Raw genomic sequence first — 21,459 nt, 5'->3', positions numbered from 1 at the left:
TTGACAATCATGTCCAACATAAACTTTATCTTATACCATGAAATGTCTGTTGAGCTTATTGGAAAATATGTTTTCCTGTCCAAAAAGCACAAAACATTGATTGCAAAACAGGAAGAGAACACTGTTATTCCACCACAGAGGAAGCAGAAGTTTTCAGACCTTCTCACAATGACACAGTATTACAAAAAGGTAACAGTAGAAAAAGGTCAGTGGGAAGAGAAAGTTTTAAAAATAGATGTTGTATATAACTGTGTCCAGCAAAAAAGACCAGACAAACATGCAGATTTGGAAACGGGTGGTGTAGTACTTTCCGTTTATGGATTAACCTTCAAGAGATGCTCTAACCTGCATTAGGTAGAATGGTCTCATTTGTTTTTGTACCAAAGCATGGTAAACCACCACAATTGAAAATGTCATGGTGTACCTAAACCAAAATAATATGATGGATGCCAAGTACAAAAAGTTAGACATGACTTGCAGTCTTTGTTCCTCTTTGTTGTCTTCACTGCTGTAAAGGAACAGTGAGGTTTAGCAAAATGTAACGTTACATTTAGTGGGCCATGTGCTCTTACCTCTTCCCAACACACAAAGTCCCATGAGGTTTGAAGAGTAGTATGTAGAATGAAATGTCAGGAGCTCTTGACGAATGTCAACCCCATCTTTGGATGGTCTCGTTTCAAGAGTGAGTTTGTTGCCTGTAAGAGAAATTCAGGAGGCCATCAGACATTTATGTGTGAATAATTTCACGTTCATCATTTAAAAATATTCAGTGGCAATGAATTAGAATTACAAGTCACTGTTGGTCTTCAAGGTCTTATCATTTTCCAACTGCAATTACCAAGTTTGAATAAAACATGAGCAATGTGTTGACCCGATGGTGAACGAGAGGACTAACATGGTGAAAAAAAAAGAATGTTCCTCTTTTAGAGGGTGAAGGACTAAGCCACAGAAAAATCATCATCTTGAGAACTGCATTACTTTAATAGTAAAAGAAACAAACAAAAAATCAAAACAACCTGAGTTGTGATCATGTTTCCTGAGGTCTTTGAAAAGCCTGTCAACTACCGCCCATCTATGAATTAACATCATCTCAAAATACTGAAGCTAACATGCAACATGTCTCAGGCAAATCAAGCACCAGCGGTTTAGACTTGTTGAGATTTGAAACAAAGCATCAGTCTGGAGAAGACCGTGTTGGTTTGAGAGGAGCACACGACTTTCAGGCCTGCCTGATCCTCTTCTATTCTTGAATGGAATCAATGTTATATAATTCAAGACTGCCATCAGGTGGTTATACTGAGTTTGGAGGTACACCAAGTCCATGTCACTCTAATCTGACATTTCAGTTAAACACAGTCAACTCTTCTTTGGCTACCAGAGGCTGCAGTTTAATATCAACTGAGTAAATCAGGACAAATGTATGAAATGAAATGAATGAATGAGTTATTATGATGAAGAGATTAAATGAGATATTTTTGTCTCTGTTGCTTTGGAATATTATGTTCTTGTGTTTCACAAATTCATATGGTGCCTAAAATATTCAACATTAATTACAGTGGGTTAATCGATGGACTGAATGACCAAAACCAACAATAAATCTAACCTGTCTTCAAAAATACATGGGTGGTTACAATATGAACTCCATATAGTCAAATATTATACAACTAGTGTTTTATCATTGTTCAAACACTATATGGTAACAAAGAGACAGACTGACGCAGACATGACACAATATTGACACAAGATGTAATGAGCAGAAAGTCACAATGACTAATGGGATCACGTGAACACGTTTCTACCTGTTCCAAATTTACTGAAGGGGTGGTTTGGGTTGCCAGTGGCCTTCTCCAACTGAAACAGTCTCCAGGCGTCATTCATTAGGTTCTTCTCATGCTCCGAGTCCACAGCATTCACCTCACGATCCTTACAGCTCTCATCAAACAGCGGGCACAGGAAGAACTGGGCAAACCTACAGAAAACATAAAGTGATGGCTTACTTACTGTCATAATATGTGGAATCACTATTACATGTAAAACAATAACACTTGGAGCTTTTTAATTTTTAAGATTTTGAAATTTAAACTTCTGTTTATATTTTCTGTTGAATGTCAGTCATCTGTACAACAAACATATGAGGCAGGGAGGAAACTCCATTTGCATTAGTCCATTATGAGAGCAACTGCCATGCAAATCAGAAAAGGTTAAGAACACACACATTTGAATGTTTTTACATTCACACCCTAGGTCAGTTTTTGCTGCAGATTTGAAGATTCATGCAACAGACAGCAACAAGCCACACCTAAGACCATTAATGTACGCCTGGGTGCTCGTATAAAATAAATGATTTAGCTCTCATAAAACAATCAAACTACAACCTTTGCTCGCAAATGTGATCATACCATGGACGCGTTTGTTGGCGTCATTCTCAGATAAATTCACCCTCAAATACTGTAGTAATAAAATAAATAGGTTCGGGTGGAAAGATAATTGATTACAAATTAGCATGTGCTAATTGTCTACAATAAAGCAAGCACAGTTCAGGTATGGTTAAAATAAGGCTCCAGCTAATGACATATACGATCTCTTCAGGACACAGTGTTCCTCTATCTTTTTAAAGAGATAACAACATCAATATTTCAACATACTCTGCTGTGTCCTTTCCCACCACTAAAGTCCAGATGGCTTCTTTACCATTCACAGGCACTGGGGAACAATTAGCTAGTGCCAGAAACAGATGCTCTCTAGACTATCATTCATTTATAAGTAGGTAAGCTTATCCCTATAGGTTAAATTCTGACATGGCCTGACTGTCCTCTCCAAACCACCACAGCAGACACGTGAGCAGAGCCCCCTGCTGTGTACATCAGTCTCACCCTGTGCTGAGGTTTCTGGCTTCAGGGGAGCAGGGACTGTGCTGATGGTTACAAAACAAAGCACAATGAAACCGAGTCTTGTAAGCAAAGACAATGGCCATGGCAGCTCTCCTGGATTAACACCTGGACTCCCATGGGGAGAAATGTATACTGACTGAGCCAAACAGATGTCACCTACCTTAACCGGATAAAAGGTGTTTCATGTTTGTAAACGTGATGGACAAAATATTAGAGACCAACTGAGTCTGATTAGCTGACTAGCAGTTATTTTCAAGTCAATTTACAGATTATGTATTTGCAGGAAACTATTTGTATTGAGGCACTAAAACAAATTATAGCAGCTGCTGAAGTAAGAAGAGTAATTACTAAGTAAAAACAGAGCACACTCATATGACACACAAGTGAGATCTCTGAGGTTGAATTACTTTCAGTTCAGGGCGAAACCCTATCACGAATAGGAAATTACCTGTCTAGCGCTCCTTGCAAGTGCTCATGGGACACGTCAAAGTAGTAGTTGGTATGCTCTCCACTGGTAAAGGCATTGGAGCTTCCGGCATGCTCGCTGAGAAACTGGCTGTACTCATTCTCCTTGGGATACTTCTTTGTTCCCAGGAACAGCATGTGCTCACAGAAGTGAGCCAGACCAGAGATATTCCCCGGGTCTGATAATGAACCTGCGAATTTAACAAAAGAAAATGGTCACCAAATATGAATGTCAATTAAGCAGCAGCTCTTTACTCATGACAGTTCTTGGACAAAATATTATGGAGTTTTCTAAGTTGGTTGGCCAGACACTGCATTTACACAATGGCACAGTGGCTACATTTCTATACACAGAATTACATTATAAGTTATCTTGGCCATATGACTCAAATGCAAGGTTCTCCTATGTAAATCATGGTCAGAACACTTTAATACAAACATCTCGGCTTACTTTCTCTCTCTTCAACTTTGCCACTCTGAGTCAGAGCTCAAGGAAGTAAAAAAACTTGTTTGTGATATTTATTGTAGGAGGAGGCTGGTTAAATTACTATCAACCTTAGTCTGAGAGGAGTTAAAACATTTTTTAACCAGCCTCCTCCTACAATAAATATCAACCTTAGTCTGAGAGGAGTTAAAACATTTTTAAAGCTGGGTCCCCTTTTTTTTAATATATACTGTTAATGAGAACAGGTCCGTGTACACCAATATCATGTTTGATAATGTATTTATAGAAAAAATGATGGACAACAGAAATCAGAATTGTTTATCGAAATCAAAAGGACAACAGTTTGACCAGCAGCATTGAGGTAAGTCTGTGCAATCTGAGAAAAATACACACACATTTCCATGTAAGGGGGAAAGCCCCATGAGAAAAATACATGACAACCTGAAGAGACAGTCCTGGTGGAAAGAGACCCTCACCTATTTGGACATCCAAAGCAGCTGAGGATTTGTCTGTGGTTGGGTCACTGATGAGCATAGCCTTCAGGCCATTAGTAAACTCTAGGCCTCTGTAAACCCGTTTGTCCTCAGGAGAGCGAATTATGTCACTAACCACCCTGTCCACAGCCGGATCGGTCATTCTGAGCGGCAGGGATGACACCAGCCTGCAGAGAGGGGGAATCAAATGTACAGTCAAATTTTAGTCCAGCTTGGTGCAAGGGAGTTTTCTAAAAAGGGCACAGCATGTTTTCAAGTCAAAATCATAGGTGACATTTGTGTGTACAATAAGATGCTGAGTATAATGTATTATATTGGCAGTTTATTAGGATGATCTATAGAATTAATGCAGTCTAACACAGCCTTAGGGCTTCTAATATTAGATTTGTGTTGTTCTACAGGAGGTGATGGTAATTTTGGATGCTGCAGTTTGTGATGCTGTTGAACCGTATTGTGATTTTATATCACGCATGTAACCTCTTTGACTTGCAGCCTTTATGTGGAAAAAGGCGGATAAACAAGAAAGTTCGAGAAACGCACAATAAAAAGCAAATAAATACGCGACCAATTCGATGTTCGTTGGTTAATCAAAAATACGTATACAAATGCGTTTCCGTGAATATCACAGAGATTAGCTGTCTCCACTCGCTAGCTACAGGACATGAATTAACCCCACTCACTGATGGGGAAACTAGCATTAGCTTGTTGCTACGTTAGCAGCTTACGCTCCGGAAAAGTTAACAAGTACACAAATGGCAGTCGGGCTGGCTTGTTTAATTGCGTGATGACATTTACGGCAATCCATCTATATTGTAAGGTACACTATAATGTAGCAGTCATGTGTGTAGGTGCTGCCCTCAGACGGCTTCGGCTCCAACCGTGTGTAGCAACAGAGCTAACAGTTACAGCTCGTCAACAAACCGGCTTTAACGGCTGAGCTGCTAACGTTGTCCGGCAGTTAGCTAACTTGCTATTTGCGTGAACATAGTTCCTTTGCTTTTAAACCAAATGTTTCAGGATTTTTATGACAACACTTACCTAAAAACTTGGTTAAAATGGAAACCGGTACTTGCTGACTGGATATATCTCGTATGCTGGGCCGCTTGGTTAATGCACTTAAACATACTTTGAACCCATGGAAAACAAACCTTGGCTTTTACAGCGCCATCTTTGAGTAGACTCAAGCAATCGACCGCGGAACAGGGCGTACTTTAACACGATACGTTACCAAAGCTGCAATTCATTTAATGATTGATTAACGTAATCACAACGAAATTGATTTGTTAAATATATGCCTAAAGTTGAACCGGCTGGCAAACGGAAGACTGCCACGCCGGTTTCAGAAAATTGCGTTGTGTCATTGATTCTTTTATCGATTAAAAGGCCTGCGTGTGGATTACAATTCACGTTCAGCGTATCAGATCGTGTTACAAAGCTTTTGTCCTGCGCATTCACACGTAGAGACAGGTGGGACCACTGAAGTGTCAATTAAACCGAAAGTCAGAAATAACATAGGCTACTAAACAAACTGCGCTGTGCTGTGAATGAACGAATGAATTGTACTAGCGAATGTAATCTGTCTTCTCAACACTCTCTAAACAAGACTGACAACAAATAAAAATGACATTTACCCTTCTCTAGCCTAGTGCCTGTTGCAGCTGTTGAGCTATTTGCCTCTCACTTTATTTAATGCGGTGGAATTCATTGAATTCATCAAGAAATTACAACTAAAATATTCAGAGTTGGTGAGGTCAGATAGTGTTAAATGATGTAGTAGTAGAGAGACACTGAAACTAGTGTGTAGGAGCCATGCTGTCCATTTTGCCTCTGTTGTTTATTTGTTTGGCTTGCACATGTTATAATGCATAATTTAGCCTATTTAAAGTAGGCCTATCACTTCCTGCAGTAGCCTAAGTATGGGGCGTTTCACCTTATTTATCTGTCTACCTGGGTAGTTAGTACATCAGCACAGATGGAGGAGCTGAGGATAAGCAAAGCAAAGCAAGACATGCCTTCAGAATACTCCGCCAGCTCTCCAAAAACAGCAAAATCAGATTTTTTTTTTTTAACTCAAGTGTAAAATCAGTTTTACTCTATGAAACCTGGAAAACCACCAAACACACATCACATCAACTGCCTCTGCTACTGAGGACACAAAATAAGAAATGTAGACCTGTGGAACCCAGGAGCCTATCGACAACCAAATCAAAAGACAGAAGTGGAGATGAATCGGCCATACACTTAGAAAGGAACCAACTAATATCACAAGACGGCTTTAATCCAAGTAAGGCTCCAATATTTTCTGTGGGCTGCTATTTTTATTTAAGTTTTCCAAATATCACAATGGCAGATTTGTATGGATATAGGCCTAATGATAATATGCTGAACAATCTATCAAGCCCAACCCTGAGTAATACAGGAAGATTAGAAAAAGAAATGTTGCTCTGATACAACAGTGTCCAGTCAGACAGCACGCAGCCACTAGATGGCGACAGATGTCTTTACTTGCATATTATATGACACTGAGATTACCTGAGACAGAGCAGTAGGCTAATCCATTACACTTTTTACAACTAAAATACATCTGCTGTTATAACAAGAATCATGTATTTATGTAGACACTGGACAGTTTTTCTTTCTTTCTTCTTCTTCTTCTTCTTCTTCAAAAAAAAAAAAAAAAATCTTTCTCAATTTGAGCAAGTCATTGTAACTTTTGGACTGTTGAACCTGTTTTTTCCCTGCAGGTTGAAGACAAGACAGCAGAGTGAGTTGTCAACCGCTGTTTGGACAGTCGTGTTATCTCTCCCTACTATTTACTCTGAAAGGGGAACAGAGAACTACATTCATGAGATTCACTCTGCTCCTCCTCTTTTAAACCTCTAGCTGCGACTTCTGTAAATCACTTTGCACTCTGCAGTGAGAGGGTCAGACACCACAGAGACGTCAGGACAATGGAGGAGTCAGCTGGAAGACCAACCAAGAAAAAAGTGGCAGTGGTGGGCGGTGGTTTGGTAAGATGAAAATGAAAGTGAAATGTTCAATCACTACAGATTTTTTTCTTTCCTAAACTTGACTCATATAAGGTTGACTGTTAATATATTACCAAGGGGAACCTTCTTTTTTGTACAGTATGGTAAAAGAAGTGCATTTGCTTTAAATGTGAGGCATTGGGGTGTTTGAGAGTGGTTCTGCAGCCTGACTTAATATTGTATATGTTAAAGGTCATTCTGACTTTCAAAGGAATGTCCATATTCCCTTTCACCTTCTAGGTTGGGGCACTGAATGCCTGCTTCTTTGCCAAAAGAGGCTTTGATGTGGAAGTCTTTGAAAGTAGAGAAGGTAGTACTCAAAGCTCTTTTTAAAGTCTACACACAAACACACACAGATGAATGGATGTGTTGCTTTTCCAATAACCGCCCTTTCAGAAACATCTCGTATGATTTTGGTCAGATATCCGACGAGCCAAAATTGTGAAGGGGAGAAGCATCAACTTGGCTTTGTCTCACAGAGGTCGGCAAGCACTGAAACATGTCGGGATGGAGGAGAAGGTACGTTAATTAGCTTTATCCTAGAGGACTTGATCTATAAAATGCATCAAGCAAACAAACTGGTAACATATACTTGTGTAAATCATCTATTATTCCTCCTCATGAAACCTTACGTCCTCTTGAATAAAAGTTAAGACACACAGGTGGACACCTTTACTTGTTCAGCTTGATTTTTAATAATGCAATAATTAAATATATGATGAAGCCTCAGGGGAATCATCACGCTTTCTTTGCTTGCAGTCCAATCAAGATCTTTATTCTGCCATTTCAGGTCCTCACGTCCTTTTTGTTAGTTAACATTTGCTGCTCAGAGCATGTTATTCATGCCTGAGAACTCTGCATCAGAACCTTTTCTTACACTTGCATGACTTTTCAGCCTGACAAAACAAGACCTGCATTACAAGGTTTTCACATATACTTAGGAAGTCAGACACAGACTTGGCAATGGACCAGCTGGACTGTGCATGGCATAGTACGCCATGAGTCATAACTCCAAATCTCTTGCTTTTTTTTTTTTTTTTTTTTTTTTTTAAGCAATGCAAATTAGGCATTTATTAATAACTATTTCTCCCAAATGGTAATACATGTCAGTGCTGATCATCTGTGTTTTTTTCTCAGATTGTTTCCCAAGGAATTCCCATGCATGCACGAATGATCCATTCACCGAGTGGGAAACAGTCCCCAATCCCTTATGGCAAGAAAGGCCAGGTAAGGCTAACGTGCACAGACATTTATTCTAGAGAAAAAAAAAGAGGGAAAGAAAAAGTTTTAGGTAACAATGCAACAATGGATTGGTAGACAGCAATAATACAGTCACCAATATTATTTCCAATATTCTTTACTACTTTCTTTAGTATGATTTATGGCTACCACTTTCTGCAACATGCAAACATAAATATTCTAGTGCTTCAGTGTTACAAATGTTTGGCTGTTAGTAAACATACTGTAAGAATTGCCTCATAGTCTGCACATTAAAAATTCATTTTTCTGCTTGCTAGACTTGTAGAGAGATACAAAGAAACACAATTATGTAAACACAAACAGATGTGTGAAGTGACTCAGGATGCACTCAATGATAATCAGCAGAAGTGACGACAACTTAGTCACAGACACATAACAACATAAATCCAACTAAAATTAGGTTTTTGCGTCATAAATAAATGTGTCCATGTTATTTGTATTTTTCATTAGTTTGTCTGAAAATATATATTTTTTAATTACACTGCTCCAGTTTGGCAGATAATCTTAATCTGAAAGGTACTTAAGACAAAAATGCTGGAGAGTGAAAGCGTGTAGACTCATGAATGTGGGGAGACTAAGGAGAGAGTATAAAATGCTTCATGTTCCCATTTAAATGAAGTGTGAAGCCCCAGTAGTAGGCTACTTGTAGAACTGCACTGTGATACAGACTGTTCTCCTTCCAGTACATCCTGTCAGTAGACCGAGCCAATCTGAACAAAGAGCTGCTATCAGGTAAGAACATTAAGAGTGTTCATTAATTTAGACATAATAGTTTTTGAGTATTGCCCCTGGACAACAATATAATGTGCTTAAATAACCAAATTACAGTCATCAAATGATGCATTGTCACAAGAAAAGAGTGCAACTTTAGACTCAGAAAGAGTTTCAGCCCTTTTCAGAGAAGCACCTTGTACATGACTCTACATACATACTCCCCTGACTATATACTCTGATGACCATTTATAACAGTCTGTAGTTATTAGTGGAAATTCTACTAAGTAAGACCTGCAACATATCACAAATATGAATGTAATGCCAGCAGATGAACATTAATGCTGCAGCAGCGCAATGTGAAACATATACACTATAGAGATTGAATGGGTATGTTACCACCTTCTAACAGGACTTTAATTTAACCTGTTAAAGATTTAGCTAAAAAGAACAAAAACAAAAGAAATAACATCATAATAAGAAAACTTTTGTCTCCAGTTATGGACTGTTCAGCTCTGTGTCCCAACCTTCCCTACATAGTCAACCACAGCGTCTGTTATATGAGCCACCAGGTGATAGAGTGAGTGGTTCTGTCCACAGCAGCAGGGTCAGTAAAGTTCAGTGTCCAGTCCACCTGCAGTCATCTAACTGTAGCTCACATTAGCTGCTATAAGACAGGCCTACTCATATCAGACCAAATAAGCCTGCAGCAGTTAACTGGTGCTAATTTAACATGATGATGAAGATGGTGTTTTTCTAAAAGTTATGGTATCATGAAAGGGTTGTGATTCATTTTTGCAAAGAGAATATCTTACAGTCAATTCATACATATTCTACATATATTTTTATATATCAATAATAATGCTTAATTCTTCAACTCTGCACAAGGCTAGTAAGTTGAGAGACAGATTCTTTCATCCCACCACTCCTTCTAAATTAGGCTGTTTGCAGTGCGCTGAGCCTTATCCGCGGCAGACACTCCATGTGTGTTAGCGTTATGGTCTTTTCATCTGTATGTGTGCATCAGGCAACGTCAGGCAGTCTTTTCAGGCTAAAAAGGATTTTGCCTAATGTTTAATGAAGTGCCTCTGTGTATGCTTGGAGATAATGTGTGACAGAATGGTTTCTGTCTTTAATTAGATTGGCTGTGTGTGCTGAAAGAGAGGTTGCTTGGCTGATTGTGAGGCTGTCGCTCTTATCAGAGCCGATCCAGACTCCTGGAGTGAACACTGAGATAAAGAGATTTTGGAAAGTGTGACAGCCCGAACATGAGTTTTCACAAAACCAGCTACACCGACTGCTGTGTCACGCAGTGCAGGAGATGTGTGCTAATCAGCATAAGGTCACTCTTCCCTCAGCAGGGCATTGATTTAACTGCTCGCGGACAATCAGTGTCCTTTTTTTATTAGAGTTGTGAAAGTTTCCTGTATATATTCTAACAGGATGTTACATGTCATATTAAACTGCTGTTATGTCATGCTTGCGACTGTGATATAAGCTGTTTTTGTAACATTTTACTCCCACAGAAGCAGAGACGTATCCAAACACAAAGCTGAACTTCGACCACAAACTGCAGGACTGGAGCGCTGACACAGGGCTAATGACCTTTGTCAGGTAAATAGTTACCGATCTTACACGTGCTCCCCCATGCACTCACAGCACTCACACAAACACACACATATATAATATGCAGGGCCGTTGCTAGGAATTCTGGGCCCCCTGAAAGAATACTATAGTGGGCCCCTGCCCCCTGACTTTTCCACTTTTTTTTCTTAGACTACGTATATATTATAATTTTTTATTTGGCCTACTTTGTTTTGATGCTAATGCAGCATTACTATGAGTATTAGTCAGGGTCTTATGCAGAATAAATCAGTCATACAAAAATTAGACTACTGGGGTTTTTTGAAAGTATATTTTTTTGGTGTTTTTGCCTTTATTTGATAGCACACAGTGTAGATAGACAGGAAAGGGGGAGGCAGAGAGAGGGGGAATGACATGCAGGAAAGGGCTGCCCGACGCGGGATTCAAACCGGGGACATTCAGCAACTGAATGTTAAAAATCTCATCAAGAAGCCTAAATTTCACCCCCGCTACCTTAGATGCCACCCGCAAAATACTCCGTAAGGAGTTTCTGTTTTTGTTGGCAAGATTCCCGTACCAACAGATGATTGAAAAAGAAATGACGGATATCATCACCTTTCTCCCCTATACAACGGCCTTGATAATATATGGAGGGTTAATCCGCTTTAAATTCTTAACTTTATTGATCATTTCCCTTCTTTGTTCCTGCATGTAAACACATGTGGCCTTGTACATGTTAAGTGCCTGAGGTGTGTGATGGCGATAAACATGTTGCCTTTGAAGCCTTGTTTGGTTGTCCTTGAGGTAAATGTGACACAGAAATTTACAACCCAATTAACACTGAAACACCTCCAGCTCTTTAGTCATCAGAATAAGCGAACCCAAGCAGTGAATTATTAACACAGCATGCAGCAACACAAACTCAACTTAATTGAATTCAGCCTTATCTGAAATGTGTAAAAAATCCATTTTATATGTCTGTTGTCTCCTCTGTTTATTTATTTATTTCGTATGCCTGGTGGTCTGACCTGCACCCAGTTGAGAATGTGCATCAGAATGAGTCACTGTGCTGCTTTTGCTGCACTGAACACACATTTTAATGCGCTTTAACTTCATCAGTTTTTACTGGGAGTGTGCCTCGAATCTAAAAGTCACCCTGGTGAGCATCCCCCACATTCAGGACATATGTCCCTCCTATGCCTGTAGGTGAACTGTGAGTGACAGCTCATATTTGCTCTCTCTGGCTTGCAAAATTAAATGTACATGGAGAGCCTGATGCCACTGTGATAGCCAGTTTCCTCCCATAGTAGCCAGGAAATGTTCTGAGATAGCCATCAGCATGAAAAAGATGTACACAACCTCCTTTGTTCTTATGGTCAGAGCTATAATGAAACACCAGCTACCATAATGCTGTATGTATAATAACATGTTGATGAGGTCTTAGAATATCCCAGAACACTGTTTGATTTTGTTATCTGTCAGTCTTTGAGTTAGGTGGAGAAAGCTGTTGCACAGGCACAATGTGAAATCAGCAGGTGCAGGGCAAAAGCACCGACACTGTAATTGAGAAACCAGATGGTGTTAGATTATTGTGCATGCACATTTTGTATTCTCATACAACTGTAATTTTGTGAAAATGTCAAAATAGCTGGTTATTGAACTAAAAATGATTTAACTTTGCTAAAATTGTCAGAATAACATTGAAATGTTGATATGTAGCCAGTGTGAATGTCAGCGGGACAGGCTTATTCAACTCTAAGACATTTTAATTCACACATGTACATGTAGGCTACACACTTCCAAAATGAACATTTCAGTTATTAGCCACAGCAGCATGTGTGTTTAGTGTGTGTTTCCTCCACTGCTATGAGGATGCTCGTGAAATATTGACAATGTTTGTTGGCATCTGAAACACTGAAATGTGGAATAAGCTTTGTGACCACTATAAAGTCAATATTTGGGCTGCAAGTGTCTCTAGATAGAGCATAGGGTGCTAAGAACATTTCTAATGTACTTTATACTGAAATTACAGATGCATCAACATGGGTCATGAATGTGTATTGGCCCATGAACAGCGTCAGATCTCACAGCCAACATTTAAGTCCCATGTAACTGTAGGCACCATGACAAGAATCATTTCCATATGGCACATCAGACTGTGTCTGGGGATGTTGGGAAGACTGCTGCCTGCTGCCTGAAGCAGCACTTCAACACCATCAGCAGACGCACCAAACAGTACTGTGTGTTTGTAGTTGTCAGAGACGTCATCGTCACGATCACCATGGCTCCGAGCCAAATTAGCCCTAATACCATTCGCTGTAACATCCATATGAATACGAAAGATGCAGCAAGATGTACAGCAAGAATACAAATTGTCAGTGGCCCAATTTTCCACTGTGAATGTCGGAAAGCCAAAAAAAAAAAAAATCAGAGGGAAAGATGCTTTCAAAATCTTCTATTTGCATGATGAAGCTCAAACACACAGCTCTCAGTGTGAATCAAACCCAAAGCACACAGCCACTGACTACAGTTTAATATGTAATTATTGAGGAAGACTTTTGACAGGGGCTAGGTGGGCAGGAAATTGTTTCCCAGAGGTGTAATGAATGTCTGTTGCCTTTGCTTGATGAATGTGTAGACTGCTTATTTGTTTAATATTAAATCTCCCTGGGCGAAGCATAAAAAAAGCACTGACCTACTAAATTAAGAGACTTGTAAAGCTAAGTTGTTTATCTTACATCTAAACGAAAGTCAGTTTATTGAAGTTTCTGGTTTGTTCCTCAGGTCAGACGGCTCCGAGGATCAAATCAAGGTCGACCTGATCGTCGGCTGTGACGGCGCTTTCTCTGCCATCCGCAAGCAGTTCCTCCGTCGCAGCCGCTTCAACTACAGCCAGACCTACATCCCCCATGGCTACATGGAGCTCACCATGCCACCCATCGATGGAGAGGTGAGTACTCTGCACAGTCACTTCTGTTTAGAGTGGGTGGCGAGACGCTGCCAGTGTCAGACTCACAATATACATAACTGTCCTTTTTGTTTGTCCCACTTTCATCATCACCGTCATCGTCGTCATCATCATCATCCCCAGTTTGCCATGAAGCCAAATTATCTGCACATCTGGCCACGGAACACATTCATGATGATTGCGCTGCCAAACTTGGTGAGTGTGATTTTAAAGAAATGGCCTTTCTCTTGTGTTTTTCACAGTTTTTCACACTACGATTGGAACAGGACAATATAATAGGATGTCCCTTTGTGAGGATAATACGTCATATAATTTGGCAATCACTTACTGTCGCGGTCAAAAGCGTAATTTCAGTGCATGATTGACCTCTGTGGTGTCCCCATAGAGTTAATTGGCCTAATTTACAGTAGAGCCTCAACCATCACGAATCATTTGTAAAACGTCTCAGCTCCCGAGGTTCATCCTGGATTTAACACAGCAGCTGTCTCTGACCCCCCACCCCCTCTGTCCCTCCTGTCCTTCTTAATCCCACAATGATTTTTCTGCATGGCTGACGCAGCACAACACTTTTTTTTTGCTCTCTTCACTGAGGCCAGGTTAAGGCAGCTGACTTTGAAGTGCATTCACACTGTCAGACACTGCCCTAGTTCCCAGGAAAGCATTAGGGCTGGAAAAAAAAAACACACACACAGTACACACAAAAGTATCCCTGCTGCTGTGGGTGCCATGGAAACAGAGACAGTGCTAAAAGGTCCTGAGGGAGGACTTTGTGATGTTGATGGATAGCACCTGCTCAGATGGGCAGATAATGACACGCCCACAACCTCAGTGCACTTTCATCCATCACTTGCGCTGGGTGGAGTTGGGCTGTTACGTCAGCACCGAGGAGGACGGACGGTCCTGTGACGAGTTCAAGGAGGATTCTGAGACCTGCTGCGTAAAACTAACAAATAATAAAATACACACTCACTGAGCACCTAATTGTGAACAGCTGTCTGCCTGTTTATTACTGTAATTACCTTGTCAGCCAATCATGTGGCAGCAGAGCAACGCAGACAGACACAGAGGTTCCTGTTAATGTTCACATCAAATTTCGGAACAAACAGAAATGTGACCTCAGTGCAGTGTTTCTGATACTGTGGTTTTCCTGGGATTTTCACACACAGCTGGGTCTAGAATTTCTACGCAGTTTAGTGGAGTTAATGGCTGGAGAAATAGAGAGTCGCCAGTGATTCAGAAACAGAAAAAGCAGCTCAGGACGAATCAACCTTGAGGTGGACGAGCTCCAACAGCAGGTTCCTCTCCTGGACACAGACCACTGGACAGCTGAGGACTGGGAAATAGAGCTTGGTCTGATGAATCTGGGTTTGTGCTGAGGAAGCAGATGGTGGAGTCAACAGCATGTGGCTGGTGGTGGAGTAGTGGTGTGGAGGAAGGCCGTATCTCCTGGAGTGTAGTACCCTAAAAGAGGATGTGGCTTTAAAAGCTTTAGAAGTAGATAAGAAAGTGACCTTTGTTCTCAATATTTCATCACAGAATAGTAGGCTATGTCATTTATGTGACCAAAACTGTACAAAACAAAAGACAGCAAAACTTCTACTCCAGGTCATTAATTCGCTCTGCCATTAAGCTGCTGAATGCAAAGTAGGTTTCCCACAATATACTTCACTTTACTCTAGTTCAGAGCAACAAACTTGGGCACTTTACTTATTTACCTGACGGTTTTTATTTTTCTTGAAGTTGGTTTTTAACTCCAGTTTATTTGCATATTTTATTTTTTTATTCCCTACTTGCAGCATACTGTGCTCCCTTGTCTGAGAATATATACAGTATATATATATATTTGTCTTGTTAAGTATAGTGACTGTAAGAACTGTATTGGTCTTCTGGGACAAAGAAAGCATTCAGAATCTGAATCTGAATCTGAAACTTTGACATGACAGATTTTATTCATCTTTATTTCAACATGTGTCTCACATGCCTTTAGTGTTGTACCAGCTCATTTCAATTTAACTTTTTCTTGCTATATTATCTTCCTAATTGCTTGCCTAACATACAGTATGAAGCCTGTTTTTTTTTAAGTTGTTTTTTTTCCAGGTTTCAATCATGTATATATTAATGTGGTACTTTTTACAGAGCTGCTCACATGGCAGTTAGAAAATAGCCACACATGACCATCAACGCAGTTCCCTTAATGGATATCTAATGCTGCTATTCCTGGAACGGTTTTGTATCTTGTGAAGCCTCTCGTAGTGTTACTCTTTCATTAGTGTCACATCTCTGTGTAAGTGCAGAAGGCTCCATTCAAGCTCACTGTGCATCACTGTGTTCATTCTTTTTTTTTTTTTTTAATAATTTTCCATTTCAGGACAAGACGTTTACCTGTACCCTCTTCATGCCCTTTGAGGAGTTTGAGAAGATCACCACAGGAGATGAAGTCATTGAGTTTTTCCAGAAATACTTCCCTGACACCATACCACTGATAGGAGTGTAAGCCCCCACCTCCCCCAACACACTCTGTTGCTTGTTTCCTCCTCTCTTCCTCTTAACCTTTATCTCTTCATTCTACCTGCCTGGCCATCTCCAAATCACTTTCATTTCCCATCATCTCGATGACTCCAGCCACATCCACAGCCATGATCTGTGAAGTGTGAAATTGCAGACACACGGTTACATGGCTTTGTGCGGTGCGGTTTTAATTAGAGATGAACCATATGTTATGGGTGACGAACAGATAAGGGAGGCATGAGCTGTTGAAACCCCTCCAGGCTTTCAGTTAATTCATTTCCGGCCTAGGTTGATTGTATTTGGAGTGCTCAGGCCTAAACAGCTGGACGCACGCTTTTCCTTTCTGACGTTTAGTGCTTGAACTTTTACCAGTGTAAACACAGTGAGGATGTTTTAGCTTATTCACACGTGACAGATGCCTTTGGAGACAGCAAATACCCTAATCTGATGTTCTGATGAATCACTCCCTGGATTTGTAATTGTTTTATTTCCATTTGTGTCTTGCAGTGATGCACTCAAGACGGATTATTTCCGATTGCCTGCGCAGGCCATGGTGTCTGTCAAGTGCACCCCGTATCACATTAACGACAAATGCGTCCTTATGGGCGATGCAGCCCATGCAGTGGTGCCTTTTTACGGACAGGGGATGAATGCTGTAAGTATCAGTAAACTACAGGGAACAGAGAAAAGTCAGGAAAATAAAAATATTAAAAGAGACTTATTTATCTGTTCATGCTTTACAGGGCTTCGAGGACTGCATTGTCTTTGACGAAGTATTGGATCAGTTCAATGAGGATTTGAGTAAGTTGCTTTCAAAATGCATAAAAACATTAAACCAGATGCAGATGATGGACCGATAATGCCTGACATGGTTTCCCTTTGTGTGTCTGTGCAGGTGTTGTACTGCCTGAGTACACCAAAGTGCGGGTTCCAGACGACCACGCAATTGCAGACCTGGCCATGTACAACTACGTTGAAGTAATGCATATTCATTCATTTATCCTCACGCTTTAATTTATCTTTATGCAATATCACAGCTATTAAAATAGTGTTAAAGGTCCCATATTATACTCTTTTTACTCAATTTTCACTCAGCTGTCAGACGTCCAACTAAACTGTATTCTATTTGTCTATTAGAAACTGGCAGTGACTGCAACTACTCTTTTATTTACCTCTTACTTAGGCTGTTACAATGTCAAAGTAATAAAGTACTCCAGTATGGCTGTACGAGTATAATGAGTTCACTTAAAACAGCTGCATTGATATTCATACAACAATAGTGGATCAGATGAACTGAAAGCTGCTCATCTTTTTTCTTTTACAAACAGAGAATCATCACCACGCTCTGCAGTTCCCCTGTTCAGTGTTTTAGCTTCTTTACGCTCATTGTTTAGTTTTTCCATCATGTGACCTCTCAACACCCACTGTTTTTTTTTTAAACCAAATAAATACCCATTGCACACAACCTGTACAGCACCAGACAGCAGACAGACAAAGCTGGTGACTAACTGGTCAAGGCAGTTCAGCATTTCACATTGGTCCAAATGAATGCTAAAGTTGCTTGGTATTTTTGTGCACTGATAATGTTTGCAATATGTCAGTGCTTTGTTTACTACTTAAAGATATATGATAAGAAAGTTCCTCCGACTTTTTCTACAGTTCTTTTTACTTTGTACTTTGACTTTTCTTTTCAAAAGTAAAAACTATAGCTGTGAAAGAAATGCAGTAAAAAGTGGAATAAGAAGTACAGTATTCCCCTCTTAAATCTTGTTTCTCGTGTAATTTATGACCTGTCCACTCACGGTAAATCACGCCTCACTGACTGTGGAAGTGGATGTAGCCGTCACAGCTGAAAGACTCATAATATTTTCGATTTTATCCAGACCCAGCAGGTGTTTTATTTAGGAAACAGGCCGAGGTCCATCCATCATTCAGCATCAAATCAGCTGCTTCTTCTCTGCTGCTGCTGCTCACTTTGAGTGAAAAGTTACAAGAGTTACAGCACAACACTGAACTTCCAGATACTACATCAGCAAATGTAGACTCCACCTCTGCTGTTTGTACAAGAGTTGTATAGAAAGTTTGTTCAGAGGGACTCGATGTCAGATAGATATTTATATTGTCCTCATGTCTGACAGCTCAGATGCACATCTACCTAATCACCTTCCCTTTCAAATGCATGCAGTCAAAAAGGCAGAAACTGGCCTTGGCACTGTTGGCAAATCTTCACAGACATCTGATAGCTCTTTGAAGCAGCCACATCACTTTGTGTTAACTTAATCCCCTTCTACTGCATCCATGCCCTCAACAATGGAGGAGACTGTGTGGCATTTTGGATGCAGCTGTAAAAACTATTTAACACAATCACAACGTGAAGTACAGATGGTTCCCGTCACTGACACATGCACTGTTTTGTTTTGCAGATGCGAGCGCACGTCAACTCCAAATGGTTCATTTTCAGAAAACATGTGGACAACATCCTTCACTTCATCATGCCAAAGACAATAGTTCCTCTTTACACAATGGTGAGCGTCCTAATAAAGAAAGTTGTTATTGTCACTTTGCTTTGTCTACCACAAGATCTGTATCATCCCCTGTCCTTCACCTCGCCGTCTCTAGGTCACTTTCACTAGGACAAGATACCATAAAGCCGTGGAGCGCTGGCATTGGCAAAACAAAGTAAGACACTTTAGTATCATCTTTTTTTTCCTGCAATACACTAATTCTTTTGGGGATATTTCACACCTTTGAACATTTTAGTGTTGTAATTCAGGGCTCTTTTGAAGTTTCACTGTTATCAGCAGCAAGCATGGAAGGCGGCTGTAACTCTCAGTGGGTGAATACTTCCCCTTTTAGAAACATTTGATTCATTCTATCACAAAAAAAACTTTGCTGCACCAAGAAATGCTCTTGATTCCCTCTTGCTTGGCTGTAGGAGACAGTTAGCTCTTGGCACTGTGTTGAGCTGTCAGAGGTGACCTGTCCTGGTTGTGTATGTGCTAATGTACCGCTGTCAGATGGGCGGTGGGGATTTTCACAGCCTTGTAAAGAGTTTAAACCCGTAGGGATGTTTGGGCAAAGGGCAAAATGACCTCTGTAGAGGGGCGGGGGGAGACAAACACTGCATGGAGTAGCTATACAGTAGCACAGATATAAATAATAAAAGAATGCAATATTAAAAGATAGAGATCTGGTGCAGGGAGGGCACTGTCTGTGTCTCCGCCAAGTATTGGGATGATAAAGTGAATAACAATGAATCTTTATGTACTGTAAGAATGTTATGAGACAGTAAACCTACCATCAAAGTTATGAATAAAACACATCTATCAAATAAGTTACAATATCACATATTATTATTCAGTGTGATCAGTGGGTTAGATGTTTAATAACTAATTAGGATTTAATAACAGAATTTATTCCTAATACTGCTGCTTTGCACTAATACCTGGTCATCATCGGGATGTGTAGGAATGTTAGCATGCTGCTGTTGGCATTTAGCTTTAACTTGTCAGTATGTTGAATTTACAGTAACATCTCAGTTCCTTTCTGCAAAATAACCTATGATAATGTAGTACAGCATGATAAGTTTTTTTTCTCAATTTTGAGAGACTGTGCCTCAAGATGGATTAATTTTCAAAGCTTATCGTGAAAAAGTGTAAGGAACAAATTGGTTTGTGGGCATGACTCTGCCAAGAGGATTGATAGCTATATGTGTGTGTTTGTGTGTAATTTATTTCACAGGTGATAAACCGTGGCCTGTTGTTCAGTGCAACAGGAGCTGTTTTGGGAGGCTCATACCTACTCATTAAAAATCCTCCTGATATCAACAAGCTCCTCATCCCTGCTGAGAAAATGTGGAACAGGCTTCTGGCCCTGCGGACGTCTGGAGCTGTGGCTCTCTGATCTGACAGACGAGTTAAAACCGGAGTGTTAAACACTAAAAGCAATTCAGGGGGTCTTGAGTTTAATTAGGTATAAGATTTTAATGAAGGCTCTGCCAGGCAAATGAATGTAGCTAAATAATGAACCTGGTAAATGATATATCCATCATAATGATTGATAATGTAATTTTACAATTTTACATTGTATCAGTGCGTAACTAATAATGGTTTGACTGAAGGTCTCCAGAGCTTTATCAATCTTAAGCTTTGATTGTTTCCATGTCATCATCATGACTTTGAAAACAGGATGTCAGCATTAAACCTAGGATCAGTATCATGATCTTGTTAAGCCTACATGTATTTGAGTTCATATTGATACCGCAAATAAAACCTTAAACCTGTAATTAATCATTTTGTAGACCATGTTTGTGACCACATCTCTCACACTGTTAAGTTGATGTGGTGAACCTGTTCGCTAACCATATCCATCCTTATTTTTAAGACACCAGGTTGATGAGCTCTTCACTAACTATGTCTATCTGCTGTTTGTTGCTGAACAGCTCCTGTGTCGTGGGGGTTTATAGGGCTTTTCATCTTATTAGAGAAAATATTTTCATATTTGGGGAAATAGCATTCATTTTCTTACCAAGAGGTATCTAAGAATGTGTATACGCTTCATTCATGTCTGTCCACTGGATATGAATGTAGAAGTTTGCAGATTAGCCTATTGGGAGAAATGGCTTAACACCATTTCTGTCTGAATCACATTATCAATCAGTTAACACATTTTCGCCTATTAGATTACATATTAGATTGGACACTAAGGGGAAATGCAGTAAATCAGGTACATTTGATTAGGCATTGTGCACTGACCACTCAGCTATCATCTTGCTAGTTATTTTTATACCCATGCTTTTGTCCAGATTGAGACACAACATGTAAATTACTGAATGTCAATAATGTGTATAATTATAGTTAAATCTTAGTCAGAACCTGCCTTCCCCATTTCCAGTTTTAATGCTAAGCTAAGCTAACTCTCTCCTGCCGTTTGCTTCATATTTAACATAGGTACAGATATGATCAATTTTTCTCTTACAACCCCTGGCAAGAAAGCAAATGCACATATTTCCCATAATGCCATGCTGTTCTTTTAACCAAACAGTATAAAAATAAACACCATTGACTCACTCAGTCACACATCCTCATTGAATTACCAGCTATGG

General features: G+C 39.9%; 2 protein-coding genes across 5 annotated transcripts in view; one reads left to right on the top strand and one right to left on the bottom strand.

The window, feature by feature from the left end:
* The window catches only part of ide (insulin-degrading enzyme), a 30,547-nt gene extending 25,085 nt beyond the window's left edge, over positions 1 to 5,462 (bottom strand). For all 4 annotated transcript variants that reach the window (XM_083988156.1, XM_083988157.1, XM_083988155.1 and 1 more), the window contains exons 1-5: positions 5,334 to 5,462; positions 4,278 to 4,462; positions 3,340 to 3,547; positions 1,800 to 1,969; positions 573 to 695 (exon numbers count right to left, since the gene is read on the bottom strand). In XM_083988156.1, the coding sequence (XP_083844282.1) occupies positions 573 to 695; positions 1,800 to 1,969; positions 3,340 to 3,547; positions 4,278 to 4,462; positions 5,334 to 5,419 (772 nt within the window). In that variant the 5' untranslated portion in view covers positions 5,420 to 5,462. The remainder of the gene's footprint in view (positions 1 to 572; positions 696 to 1,799; positions 1,970 to 3,339; positions 3,548 to 4,277; positions 4,463 to 5,333) is intronic.
* A 1,708-nt stretch (positions 5,463 to 7,170) lies between these two features.
* On the top strand, positions 7,171 to 20,641 carry kmo (kynurenine 3-monooxygenase). Its single transcript, XM_083988049.1, has 15 exons — positions 7,171 to 7,306; positions 7,565 to 7,634; positions 7,746 to 7,843; positions 8,462 to 8,551; positions 9,268 to 9,316; positions 10,822 to 10,909; positions 13,664 to 13,829; positions 13,971 to 14,042; positions 16,216 to 16,337; positions 16,863 to 17,010; positions 17,099 to 17,156; positions 17,251 to 17,333; positions 18,779 to 18,880; positions 18,975 to 19,034; positions 20,097 to 20,641. Exons 1-15 carry the CDS (start codon positions 7,247 to 7,249, stop codon positions 20,256 to 20,258), a joined length of 1,428 nt encoding a protein of 475 aa, XP_083844175.1. The 5' UTR covers positions 7,171 to 7,246; the 3' UTR covers positions 20,259 to 20,641.
* Positions 20,642 to 21,459: the final 818 nt, after the last annotated feature.

Source organism: Trachurus trachurus (genome assembly GCF_905171665.1).
Source record: "Trachurus trachurus genome assembly, chromosome: 15".
NCBI lineage: Eukaryota > Metazoa > Chordata > Actinopteri > Carangiformes > Carangidae > Trachurus > Trachurus trachurus.
This window is presented reverse-complemented; position numbering and strand designations above follow the sequence as displayed.